This window comes from Lynx canadensis, chromosome A3 (assembly GCF_007474595.2).
Source record: "Lynx canadensis isolate LIC74 chromosome A3, mLynCan4.pri.v2, whole genome shotgun sequence".
Taxonomy (NCBI): Eukaryota; Metazoa; Chordata; class Mammalia; order Carnivora; family Felidae; genus Lynx; species Lynx canadensis.
In genome coordinates, this window is record NC_044305.1 from 113,629,195 (window position 1) to 113,644,076 (window position 14,882).

The following is a 14,882-nucleotide window of genomic DNA, read 5'->3' on the forward strand; positions in this document are numbered from 1 at the left end:
AGTTTCAAAAGATTCTTAGGGGCACAATCAAGAGCAATGAACCAAGTATACTACCTTAAACGGTTGGTGTAGGTATCAACACACGTCTTCATTTTGGCTAATAATGTACCAACAGAAGTCTGGCACTCTGACTGTTCTTCTTCCTCTTCACCATTCTCTGTAGAAAGAGGCAACAGTAGGGGCACCATGGATGTACAAGAAGCAATGGCCCGGAGCAATTCCAGCAGAGCTCGATAGAGTGGCACATGTCTTGCCATATCAAGAACTGTAAAAGGAAAGGGAAAAGCATAAAATGAGAACATGTGTGCAATATACAAGTCCACAGCCATGTAGCTTCTACTCAGATCTTAAGATTGATTGGTTACTTGGTAAATGAGCTAATGCTGATGTTTATGAAGCACCACGTGCTAAGTATAATAATCATTAGTTCAAATGTTTTATTTATTTTTTTGAGAGAGAGATTGAGCGCGCATGTGTGCGGTGCTTGAGGGAGAGGTGAATCTAAAGCAGGTTCCATGCTCAGGGTGGAGCCTGATGCTTAACTGACCTAGCCACCCAAGCACCCCTCCAATGTTTTCTTAAAAGCACATGTATTGAAGAATAAATGCCCCACTCTAAGAACATATACCACATCTACAATTTTTATAAGTTGTTTTGCTAGGTTTTGTAGTTTTCTTCCAACTGGAATTTACTTTTGTGATCATGTGAGATAAAGACTTTAACAGGGGCACCTACGTGGTTCAGTCGGTTAAGCGGCTGACTCATTTTAGCTCAGGTCATGATCTCATGGTTTGTGAGACTGAGCCCTGTATATGGGGCTCTGCACTGACAGTGCAAACTGTAACTGTTTTTTTTAAGTGTATTTATTTATTTTGAGAGAGAGAGAGAGAGAGAGAGAGAGAATGCCTGCAGAGAGTGAGAGAGCATCTCCAAAAAGGCTCCACCCAGCATAGAGCCTGACTCAGGCTCAATCCCACAACAGCGAGACTCTTTTTTTTTTTTTTTAAAGTAAGCTCTACACTCAGTGTGGGGCTTGAACTCATGACCCTGAGATCAAGGGTTGCGTGTTCTACTAAGCCGGCCAGATACCCTAACAACTTTTTTCCCATCCCAGTTACTGAATAAAGTTATGCCATAAATATTCACTGAAAACATGCTGCTTGACAGGCTGAGAATACAGCAGTGAAGAAAATAAACAAAAATCCCTGCTCTCATGTAGCTTACATTCTATGTAGAGGGCAAATAAGTAAAAAAAAATTTTCAGATGCTAACAGGGACTCTGACTGCTACACACACAAAGACTGAAACCGGGAAGGAGAAGTGGAGGAGTACCTACTGGAGGCAGAAATTGGTTCACAGCCCACAGACCTATACTGAGATTAGAGTATGGGGAGATGCGGCATAGGAATTCTCAACTCTATAAAATCAGTTGTGACGGTCTGATGACAAACAGGGAGGCTCTTCAGAGTGATGGAGGAGTCGGTCCTCGTTCCACACCTTCCGATGGTGATGCAGAGGACAGAGGCAGGAAAGTAGGACTGCTCATTCTGGCCTTCCTTTGAAATTTTACTCTCCATCTTAATCATACAAAAATTTCCATACATACTTGGTTAGGTTTAAAGCCTTTTTTCCAACCTATGACCTAATGTTACAGCTTACTACACTTTTATGGTATAACATAGTACACTCCAGTTTTCAAGGAAATCCAAGTTAAAACCCAAAGTTGCTAATCAATAGGCATAAAATACAACATTAATTCTTGCGAGGATATGAGAAAGCCAGACTTCCATAAACAGATATATATATGCAACCTGATAACCAATCTGGCACTATTTAATGCCCATATTCTATGACTTAGCAATACCATTTGTTACTATACACCTATAAAACAAGGGTGACTAATATAATACTGTTTTTACAGCATATAATACTGAAGGTAGGAAGCACCCTAAGAGCAATAAAGGATTAAATACACAATAATATCTAAATGATTGTATCCTATGTAGAATTTGAAAAGAATATAGATCTCCTATACCTATACTTGAGTGAAGTAAGTTGTAAAATAATACATAAAGATGACATTTATGTAAAAAGAAACTCAAATATATTTGCTTTTTAAAAATTTTTTTTTCAACGTTTTTATTTTATTTTTGGGACAGAGAGAGACAGAGCATGAATGGGGGAGGGGCAGAGAGAGAGGGAGACACAGAATCGGAAACAGGCTCCAGGCTCTGAGCCATCAGCCCAGAGCCTGATGTGGGGCTCGAACTCCCGGACCGTGAGAACGTGACCTGGCTGAAGTCGGACGCTTAACCGACTGCGCCACCCAGGCGCCCCTATATTTGCTTTTTTATAGCTGGGAAACTACATAGGAATACTTAGAGGAAAAAGATGAATTTCTAAACATAAATGTTATATACATGAGTAACATCTCACACTGATTATCCTGACAAATCGTAAAACATTGCTGATAAGGCTACAGTCTACTTTGACCATTTCTCTCCTTGTCCACTCATTCACCAGGCATATCACTTTGGTATACATACATCTAATCCTTTTTCTACACGATATTCTGTGTGTGTATAACTTTTAGGAAAAGGAACTACAGTCCTCATTGTGTGTATGAGAAGCTAAGATTTAATAACATGTACCATCAGCTAAATAGAAAATAGCAAGAACAATGACACTGAGGTACATTTAACTCTAGAGCTTTTTCATTATACTGTGATGCCTCCTGTGTTGTTCAATAGGGTAACCACCGGCCACACATGGCTATTTAACTTTAATTAAAATGGAAAGAATTAAAAATTCTGTCCTTAACTGTACTAGCCACATTTCAAGTGATCAACATTCACATGACTCCATATTGGACAACAGAATGTTTCCATCAGAGTGAAACATATAGAATGTTTCCATTATAGTGAAAAATTATCTCAGATAATACCTTCTTCAAATGCCAAAGTCCTTATATTATGCTTACCTACATAAGCCATGAAAACTATGTGGGTATGGGCTCTACCCAAAGAGATGAGTCTTTCTCCGCGAGGTGTAGATATCATATAGAGTGAAAGAAATAATCTCTAGATTACATTTAAAACAGCATGAATAGTTTGTTTCAGGTTTATTTAAAAACCAGTGATACATACATGTACTGGATATACTTATATAGTTAGATACAGAATACTGATAATATTAATTAACGGTACTTTCACCTAGAAAGAAGAACTAGGGTTGGGGGGGGGGGCAAATATCAGGGTGAATTACTTTTCATCATATACCAGTTTGAACTATTTTATAATGGTTTATCAGAGTATCCGTCGTGCAGTAAATATTTTATTGACAAAAGGAGATAATTTAGTAATTACTAGGTCATAAAACTTGATAACACATAGATGATTTAAAGAACTTAAGATATATAAACACTTCAGCTATGATCTTGTCACAGAATAAGCAACAGACAATATATATTATTTCTAGTTTAAAAATTATTCTGACCTATGTATAAGAAAGAAAATACTTATTATTTTAGACAGTGTGTTCATTAAGGAATAGAATTTTGTTTTCCAATGTTATTATGTATACTTATAGACTTTGCTCAGAATTTGGTGTTTTTCCTTACTGTCTTTTGAATAAAATTTTATGAATGCAATTTATGCTCCACATTATATTACCTCCAGATAATTCATCCTCCATTGCTATGCAACATTCTACTGCTGGAAAAATTAAATCTAATACAACAAAGCATGGCTTTTTTCTAAGTAATTAGTAACATATAATCTCACATTACAGAAGCAGTAAACTAAATTATATACCAAATCACATCACACTGAAATGACTCCAAACAGTAAAGTGACAGGAGGTTATCATATATCCACAAAACTGTCTTAGAGGTTTAATAACAAGACACTTAGCCAGGTTAATCAACACGACTAAAAATAAACACCAATTTTGTTCTTAAAATAATTGAGGCAATATTGTGTTTTTATTAAAAGAAAACAACCCTACTGAACTAAACCTAAAATGTTCTGAAATATAAACTATTTGATCCAAAGAATATGAAGAAATAATTTGACAAAGGAAATTTTAAAATGAAAAAGCACATTTCCAAACAGTGTAACAGTAACTCCTCACAGATCAATTTTTAAGAATAAAGGTGTAAATTACAGTACACTGATTGCTAATCCCCAAATGAAAATAGCAATTATAAACAGTGTAGTCATTTTCCTTTCTAAAATTGGAATATAACTAAGTAATACAGGAAATGACTCTGATTGCATTATCAACAATTCACTGAAACCACAAACTAATTCTAGAAGTAATCCCTCTCTAAAGGTGGTGATGGCTGCACCTATCTGTGAATATGTCAAAACTCATCAAAAGTACATGAATTGTACAGTAAGTGAATTATCCTCAATAGAACTGTTATGAAAAACTTCTTAATTACTTATTCACATACCATTTCCACTTTTTCCTTCTGGGGTATTTATTTTTTTCAATTGCTTTATAATACTGCTTTGTATATGAAGAAAAGAAAAAGTTTTATGAACATTTTCCCTAATATATCATCTTAGTTTTCAAATATATGAAGAGAGAGACACAAATGTGACTTATACAGCTTCTTTCGTCTCGGAGTCAGCAAAAGAAATGAAGCTTAAGCTTATCTTCCATCTTCCACTAAAATTCTGAATAGCTTCCATTTCTACACTTAAGTACTGGACACATTAGAATTTACACTGATATAAATATGGCCAGTTATCCAAAGATTTCCAATTGTGCTATTTTATAAACTCATTTAATGAAGTACAGCACACAGTGTTTTATTCTTCCCAGCCTGCTTCCTTGTAACATTCAAAGAGAAAAAGAAGAGTATAAATTACAACAAAAACCCCAGTAACTTATTTTGTGGGTACCAACCAATTCTAAAATTTATACAGAAAGGCAAAATACTCAAAATAGCCAGTATAATACTTAAAAAGAAGTCAAAGAGCTGCTAAAAGCAGACTTTAAGACTCACTATAAAGTTAACGATAATCAAGATAATGTAGTATTGGCAAAATAACAAATAGGTCAATGGAACAAAAAATTTAACAAAAATCTGTACATGAAGATTTACAGCAGCTTTATTCATAACTGCCAAGACCTGGAAACAACCAAGATGTCTTTCAAAAGGTGAACTGTTAAATTGTTGACTATCCAAGCTTTCAAGTCACAAAATGACATGGAGGAAACTCAAATACATGTTGCTCAGCGAAAGAATTACTCAGTGAAAGCCAATTTGACAAGGTTATATACTGTATAATTCCAACTATATGACATTTTGGAAAAGGAAAAACTGGAGCTTGTAAAAAAGTTACCAGAGGTTTTGGGGGATGAGGGACAGTCTGGGATGAATAGGGGGGAACACAGGGAGTTTCTTAGGGAAGTGAGTGGAATCTACTTTGTGTGATACTATAATGGTGGAATGCAGGACACTATGCATTTGTCAAAATCCACAGAAATGTCCAAGAGAGAGTGAACACTAATGTAAACTACTGACTTTAGTTAAAAACAATGTATCATTATTATTCCATCAATTGTAACATGTACCACACTAATGCAAGATAGAAGTAACAGAGGATACTGAGTAGAAGAGAGAGGGAATATACAGAACCCAATGTTTATGTAAAGCTGTACAACTGCTTTAAAAAGCACGGTGCACGCGCGCGCGCACACACACACATTTTTTTTTTGGCTTATACATTTTAAGGAGAGAGTGTGTGCATACGCCAGGGCAGGACAGAGAAAGAGGGAAAGACAGAATTCCAAGCCGACTCCATGCTGTCATTGCCGAGTTTGATACGGGGCTTTGCAAACTCAAGAAGCATGAGATCATGACCTGAACTGAGATCCAGAGTTGGTCACTTAACCAAGTGAGCCATCCAGGAGCACCCCAAAATAAAGTAAATTAGTTTAAAAAACAAGCTACAAAAAAACCATAGTATTTTATACAAGAATATAACTAACCCAAGACACAATGATTGAAAAAAAAAATGCTTTTTAATGTTTATTTTTGAGAGAGAGAGAGAGAGCGAGAGAGCAAGTGAGCATGAGTGGAGGAGAGGCAGAGAGGAAGACACAGAATCTGAAGCAGGCTCAGCTCTGAGCTGTCAGCACAGAGCCTGATGTGAAGCTCGAACTCACAAACTGCGAGATCATGACCTAGGCTGAAGTCAGATGCTTAACCAACTGAGCCACCTAGGCACCCCAGGGCACAATGATTTTTTTAAATAATAATTATTAAATGGTTCTAAGTTACAAAAAAACAGGAAAAACCACAAAATAAGAAACCACCTGTCCATTATAAGAATAATGCCGAGGCCAGCTCAGCATGCTAAAACTCAATAAAAAGGAGTCGGGAAAAAAGATATGACAAATTTGCAAGCACATGTATGACTGTTAATTAAAATTTTTTAAAATCTAAAAATAAACGGGAATAGAGAAAATAAAACAGCTCTTTTAAGTAAATGAAACATGGTATTTCCTTTTATTCAAATGACGTTTCATTCACTTAAGTTAGCAGTGGGAAGGGACAACTGAGAATCTTAAATTATGAAAATAAAATATATTCTCTTCAAATGAGAAATGGAAGCAAAAGCTGTGGAGACAAGGTAATCAGCAACGGACAATGAGACTGAGAATCATTTTCACCGTGTGAGACATAAAACTCTGGGTCCGATTTACAAAGAACTTTAAATTTCATTACTGTATCATTTCTTATGTATTTTGCTCTTAAAATGTCAAGTTTTTGTATGTTTGCTTTTTTCCTGATAATAATTAGTTACATAAACAAGAGCGTTAATTTTAATGTCAAATTCTAAGAGATATTAACATATCCGGCAATCTACACTTATGTCTGGAACTTAGAACATGGTTATTAATTAATAACTCATGTTGTATTATTTGTGTTTTTTAAAAAAAGATTTATTGGGGCGCCTGGGTGGCGCAGTCGGTTAAGCGTCCGACTTCAGCCAGGTCACGATCTCGCGGTCCGTGAGTTCGAGCCCCGCGTCAGGCTCTGGGCTGACGGCTCAGAGCCTGGAGCATGTTTCCGATTCTGTGTCTCCCTCTCTCTCTGCCCCTCTCCCATTCATGCTCTGTCTCTCTCTGTCCCAAAAATAAATAAACGTTGATTTCTTTAAAAAAAAAAAAAAAAAAAAAGATTTATTTCTGAATATGGCCAGAGAGGAGAAAACTAAGGAAAAGCTAATTTATGTTCATGTTTTTTTGGTATGCACTTTTAAAACTAACATGGATGGATAGTCAGTGAACAAAAGGAGTCAATAAATGTAACAAACTCTTAATGAAAACTTTCTTGTTAAAATACAAAACAAAGCAGGGCGCCTGGGTGGCTCAGTCGGTTTAAGCATCCGACTTCGACTCAGGTCATGATCTCACAGTTCGTGAATTCCAGCCCCGCATCAGGTGAGCTCAAGCCCCACTCCAGGCTCCAGACTCTCTCCCCCTCTCTCTCTGAACTTTGTGGGATTCTCTCTCTCTCTCACTCCCTCCCTCTCTGCCTCTTGCTTACTCGTATGCTTTGTCTCTCAAAAATAAATGAATAAATTAAAAAACAAAGTAAAATGAAAAAAATAAAATTAAAATTAAAAAAATTACTTAAAAAACTATAACACAAAGCAACTGTTTCCATCTTGAATTCCTTAGTCCCATTTCTGTCAATAAGAGCTTCATCAGAAAACCTTAGATTATCTTTATACTTTGCTCCTTTTTACCTGCATACTTCACTGTTATTAAAGGATTAAATATGACCAGCTGACAAAGAAAGAGCAGGGGCACAACGCTGTTATGCAACACCACGTCTGCAACAGTGGCTTACAGCTCCATCATTATTCATGAAGTGCCAAGTGCATGTTCAATGTTACTGCTTATTACTAAACAAAGTCACTATCCTTCTGATGCTCGGAAGTTCCCTGGTTGCTGAATTATGCAATGCTTGAAAAGTACCTTGGAGTTAACAACTACAGATAGAGGTGTGTGACATTACTATACTTATTCCGGTAAGAGAAATTTTCTAATTTGAAAGTAGTGACTAGTACAAGATATAAAAACAGAATTCTCATTTTCTGTATTTGAAATTACATTTCAACACAGAAAAGGATGTTCAAATAGCTGAAAAGAAACAGAAGAGTTTTAAGATTCATCAGACAGAAAATTCATAAGTAGTCACCATTTTTGTGAAGCACCATTCAGCATGTATAAAAGCCAAAAGAAACATGGAACACATTTACCATTTGATTACTACTGGTAGAGGCTATCAATTTATACCAAACAGTTACAGTGAAATTTACATGGATTACTACTGGAGAAGACCCCTCCCCCTGGATACAATGAAAACATCTGTCATCTTGAGTATGAAGCCTGTCCAGGCTCTGCTCACTTTTCTTTCCTTGAGTACAAGCAGAAGCTCTCCACGAAGAGAAAAAATCCATTCGTCACACTGTGGACTATGCAGGATATCTGATAATACTTTATTCCTGATGCAATGTAGAGTAAGGAACACATCTCTTTTTATTATTTTAAAAATCTGACATTTAGTACCTTCATTATTTTAGGCTAAAATATGCAGTGATTATATACACATATCAGACCAACTGACTGCAATTCACATGTATGTCAGCTTAGCTAGATATAGACAGAATATTTGAAAATAAAATTTAGAGTTACTAAATATAGAACATATATAAACGGCAGATCTAATGTTTACCTTTTCATTATATTTTCTTATCCTATCGAACTGTTGATAATAGATTAGAAGTTCTACTAAAATATATTCATTTTCTATCATTTTCCATCATGTTAACAGAATAAAACAGAAATGCACCCTGAAAAATTATGCAAAGATAACAAGTATAGTAAATTTATTTACTATTTCTGTACATGTTGGAAGGAATCTTTCCTAGAGGTTTCACAATTTTCTTTTTTTCTAGATCAAGAGATGTTCTGGGAAAATGAGTACTTTTGTCATCATTACAGCAGAAGACATTAAGAAGCAAGAAAAGAAAGAAGAAAAAGAAGAGCCTATCTCGGCCATATTAGGCATCATGGGACAATAGTTCATTTCTTGGTAATTGTTCTTGTTTTATTTCTTTTTTTTTTTTTTAATTTTTTTTTTCAACGTTTATTTATTTTTGGGACAGAGAGAGACAGAGCATGAACGGGGGAGGGGCAGAGAGAGAGGGAGACACAGAATCGGAAACAGGCTCCAGGCTCTGAGCCATCAGCCCAGAGCCTGACGTGGGGCTCGAACTCACGGACCGCGAGATCGTGACCTGGCTGAAGTCGGACGCTTAACCGACTGCGCCACCCAGGCGCCCCATGTTCTTGTTTTATTTCTATACCACACTCTGATGATCTTTTTCATGGGGCTGCATTCAAGACCAAAGCCAGCTCTAATAAGAATGATTTCTAAGAATATCCTTTAAAAGTCCATTTCCAGAGAACTATGACACACATTCCAGGGTAAATGCCTTGTTCTAAGCGTGGCGATGACTACGGACGACCAAGATTTACTGCCAGAAAACATACATGACTTGGCAATATAAACAAGACACAAAAGCAAAAATGCCATAGACATTTTTTCTCAACGTACATGTTGAATATATTGTTTATAATCAAATTGCACTTAAATATGTTTTCTTTAAGCTCCTACCTATTTACCTAATATAGGAAAGGGAAATTTAGTCAGTATGGAAAGTAAGACCAACAAAATGTAAAGCAAAATAAAGATTTAGTCAGCATAAATAAACACAAGATTTTCAAAATCACTATCTTCCTCTGGATTTATATTTAATATCCCAAAAGAAATGCATACTTTAAAATGATTTTTTGGTAGTTAAGCAATTCTAACTGTAAGATTACATAGAAAATGAACACTATTGGGGCGCCTGGGTGGCGCAGTCGGTTAAGCGTCCGACTTCAGCCAGGTCACGATCTCGCGGTCCGTGAGTTCGAGCCCCGCGTCAGGCTCTGGGCTGATGGCTCAGAGCCTGGAGCCTGTTTCCGATTCTGTGTCTCCCTCTCTCTCTGCCCCTCCCCCGTTCATGCTCTGTCTCTCTCTCTCCCAAAAATAAATAAACGTTGAAAAAAAAAAAGAAAATGAACACTATGTAAGAAAAGTATCTTGTTTTTTTCTGATGAGTCATCAGCACGTGCTGACTTTATTTCTCTGATGAATTTCAGTAAAAACAAAAACAAAATAGACACCTAAAATGTGCAAAAACTTCAACTCAATTGAATAAAATATTTGTTTACAGAGTATTAAGTGAACTCAAAACTAATGTGAAAACTAAATATATTCATTATTCAAATATTTAATTTTATTTAACATTTTTTTAAATGCTTATTTTTGAGAGAGAGTGCAAGCTAGAGAGAGGCAAAGAGAGAGAAGCGGACAGAGGACCCGAGGCATTCTCTGTGCTGACAGCAGACAGCCCAATGCAGGGCTCCAACTCACAAACTATGAGATCATGACCTGAGGCAAAGTCTGATGCTCAATCAAATGAGCCGCCCAGGTGTCTCTCAAATATTTAATTTTCAATTAAGGAATTTATCCACTTACTTTGCCTAATCTGACACATAAAATCATCCTATATATTTCAAGGAAATATCATACAGAAAGAATCAGAGATCTTTAAATTATTTCTCTGTAAATTATAAATCCTTTTAGTAATTAAATACTGAATTTTAATCTATAATTATTTGCAATTAAGAACCATACAAAGTAATGTGGGTAATGTTCATATCTTAAAAGACAATCACTGGGAATGCAAGCTGGTGCAGCCACTCTGGAAAACAGTATGGAGGTTCCTCAAAAACTAAAAAAAGAACTACCCTATGACCCAGCAATTGCACTACTAGGCATTTATCCACAGGATACAGGTGTGCTATTTTGAAGGGACACATGCACCCCAATGTTTATAGCAGCACTATCAACAACAGCCAAAGTATGGAAAGAGTCCAAATGTCCATCGATGGATGAATGGATAGAGAAGATGTGGTGTGTGTACACACACACACACACACACACACACACATACACACACTGGAGTATTACTGGGCAATCAAAAAGAAGGAAATCTTGCCATTTGCAACTACACGGATGGAACTGGAGGGTATTATGCTAAGTGAAATTAGTCAGAGAAAGACAAAAATCATATGACTTCACTCATATGAGGACTTTAAGAGACAAAACAGATGAACATAAGGGAAGGGAAACAAAAATAATATAAAAACAGGGAGGGGGACAAAACAGAAGAGACTCATAAATATGGAGAACAGAGGGTTACTGGAGAGGTGGTGGGAGGGGGGATGGGCTAAATGGGTAAGGGGCATTAAAAAATCTATTCCAGAAATCATTGTTTCACTATATGCTAACTAATTTGGATCTAAATTTTAAAAAATAAAAAATAAAATAAAAAAAAAAGAATTTTATATTGATACATATTAAAATGATAATATTTGGGATACATTGGGTTAAACAGGATACATTAAAAAATAAAAAAATAAAATAAAAAAGATAATTACATAACAAATATATTATGCTTGGCAAACTAATTACATTTTTTTAGTAGTGATCTGGTAATTTGACTTTTACAGTTAAAATCCTTCCCAACTAAAACTATATTTTCTCCTCTAAAAGATCAAGTTGTAGAAATTATATTTGAGCAAAACATAGTTAAAAACAAATGCTGAGGGGGCACCTGGGTTGCTTAGTCAGGCATCTGACTTTGGCTCAAGTCACAATCTCACGGTTCATTGATTCGAGCCCTGCACCAGGCTCTGTGCTGACAGCTCAGAGCCTGGAGCCTGCTCTGGAATTTGTGTCTCCCTATCTCTCTCTGCCCCTCCCCTGTTCATGCTCTGTCTCTCTGTCTCTCAAAAATAAATAAATGTTGAGAAGCCTGGGTGGCTCAGTTGGTTAAGCGTCCGACTTTGGCTCAGGTCATGATCTCACGGTTCGTAGGTTTGAGCCCCGCATAGGGCTCTGTGTTGACAGCCTGGAGCCTGGAGCCTGGAGCCTGCTTTGGATTCTGTGTCTCCCTCTCTCTCTCTGCCCTTCTCCCTTTTGCGCTCTCTCTCTCAAAAAATAAATACATGTTAAAAAAAAATTTTTTTAAATACATAAATGTTAACAAAACAAAACAAAATGCTGAAATAAACACTGGGTACAGTAAAGTAAGAGAAAGAATTTTTTCACCCAGAATTCTCACTAAAATGTAACTCAATAAATAAACTGAAAACTATTCTTTGATATTACTGCATATTTATAAACAAAACATGCCTTTGCAATCAAGATGCTTGCAAATGAGGGGCACCTGGTGGCTCAGTAGATTAAGTGTCCAACTCTTGATTTCAGCTCAGGTCATGATCTCACGGTTTGTGAGACAACCTCACGATGGGAGCTCTGTCAGCACAGAGCCTGCTTGGGATTCATTCATTCATTCTCTCTCTCTCTCTCTCTCTCTCTCTCTCTCTCTCTCTCTCTCCAAAGCCCCCTACCGTCCCTTCCCTGTTCTTGCACGCATGTGCTTGCTCTCTCTAATAAACTTAAAAAAAAATTTTTAGAAAGTTACTTGCAAATGAAAATTACTAAAAGGGTACCTTAAGTGAGCACACAGCATGAAAACTATTTGTCCATTAACAAACAATTAGAAGGTGTTTTACTGCATAGCTATGAATTTGATATAAGTAACACTATCATATATAAGTGCTATGACAGAAACATCAATAGACTTCATACAAATACTTTGATAAAAGTAACTTTTGCATATAATAATTCATACACAATATTTCCTCTCCCTTGCAGTTTTCCAATTATTTAATTTATTGAATTCATACTCCTCAACTGAGCCTTAGCCAACAAATTATTTTGGGGATTCATGTCAACCCTAGAAATGCTGAATGCTGGCTTAAGTCGGCAGTTAAGCCAGCCAGTAGACAAAAAGAATGAAATACAGAGAAACCCACATCAAAGTATCAAAGATTTTTGGCATAGGATCAAAGTACGTATGTTTCTTACACAAGTCAGGAAGGGCTCTACCCAGCTGGAAGGGCATTCTACTGGGGAAATACGTATGTATACGATATATTTTATAGTTTCTCAATGTAAACCTAATTAATTGATTGTTTTAGTCAATTCCTTTTTTATGGCGTCTTTAAAAAAAGTATTCTAAATTTGTTATATAAACATCCAGTTTGTGTAATATTGAATTATGTAATGGCAATAGAGGCATAAATAAATTTGGAAACAAACACAACTTTTAACAGGTTTACAATTTAACTATTGAGAAGAGAAATATACATATACAAGTTGAGTTGTTTATAAAAGAACTAGAGAGTTATGTTTAATTTGGCAAGTGGTTAGGTGGATTCATTAAGAAAGTTTATACTATAACAGCACTACAACGTGAGAAGTGAAAATATAAGCATTAGGTACACTGGCAACTAACAGGAAGGAAGGATCGCTTTACTGTGGTTGATCAAGTAAGGTATCTCTGCAGTGTTGCAGATATTTTATCCTTACCAACCGGTACAAATCAGATCAGTTGGGAAACCATTTAAAGTTTAATTAAAGCAACCCCATCTCCCCCTTTAAAATTACCAGTACAATTATTTAACAGAGAGAGTGATGTATTCTACACCAAAGATATTTGCATATAGGATGCCTCTGACAAAGATGAGAATTCCAGATAAAGGGAACTAACATTTGTTGATGAACGCTTATGTGCAAGACACACTGAGTGGACAATAATATGATCAAAATCTTGGCATTCTGTACTCTTTTACCAAGAATGAAATGGTAGAGGGGTGCTTGCGTGGCTCATTCAGTTAAGTGTCTGACTTCGGCTCAGGTCATGATCTTGCGGCTCGGGAGTTCGAGCCCCGCGTCGGGCTCTGTGCTGTCAGCTCAGAGCCTGGAGCCTGCTTCGGATTCTGTGTCTCCCTCTCTCTCTGCCCTTCCTCTGCTTGCATACATTCTCTTTCTCTCAAAAAATAAGCAAACATTAGAAAAAATTAAAAGAAAAAAAAAAGAATGAAATGGTAGACAGGTCCTGAAAGTATCTTGTTTTTGTAGAAAATAGATACACTAAATATAGGCAAGCATTCCAGATTTTATTTTGTACTCCTCAGCTAATTTTCAAGAAAACTAGGGCCATATTATAACAGTTTGGGATTAAAAACCAAATGGCATGCAATTCTACTTAGCAGAAGTATCTTAAAATTTTTACCCCTTTCTGACAGACTGTTTATTAAAAGAGTGCAAAGAAATGGCATACACAACACAACTCAAAAGCTTCAAGTAAACTATTACAAAGAAAACTATAAGTAAGGATATAAAGTTAAGTATTATGTGTCATAATGGCTCAATAATTTCTACTTATTTGTTCTCAGACAAGTTGTATCAACAAAGTAACTTTTTACGAATGATAAAATTGCATACTTTCTATTGATAAACTATTATCTTTTCTCGGTACAAAACTAATGTAATATTCAAGCTCTTAAACAATAGGCCCTCCTGAATTTACTGCCCTGAAGACCAGAAAGATGGATAGGGGAAAAAAGGAAAAAAAAAAAAAAAAAAAAAAAAGGAAAGATGGGTACACTTCCAATTGTACATTTACTTTGAATTAACTTTATAGTAATAACTTTGGGTTTTAAAAAATGTGGTCATATTTAAATTAAGACATTTGCCATAACAAGAAAATTAACTTTATTTTCAACTAGTATACTCATGAGATTAAACTTAAGTCCTCACTTTCTGAGAAATATAACAAAAGATAAGACACGATAAGAACCTAAACACATAACTCCAGTGTGAGGAAAAT

The 14,882-nt window shown here is 36.0% G+C and overlaps 1 protein-coding gene across 1 annotated transcript in view; it reads right to left on the bottom strand.

The window, feature by feature from the left end:
- Positions 1-14,882, bottom strand: part of BIRC6 (baculoviral IAP repeat containing 6) — a 226,416-nt gene that overhangs the window by 40,733 nt on the left and 170,801 nt on the right. Inside the window, 1 exon segment of the mRNA XM_032592785.1 lies at positions 55-265. Within this exon segment, the coding sequence (XP_032448676.1) occupies positions 55-265 (211 nt within the window).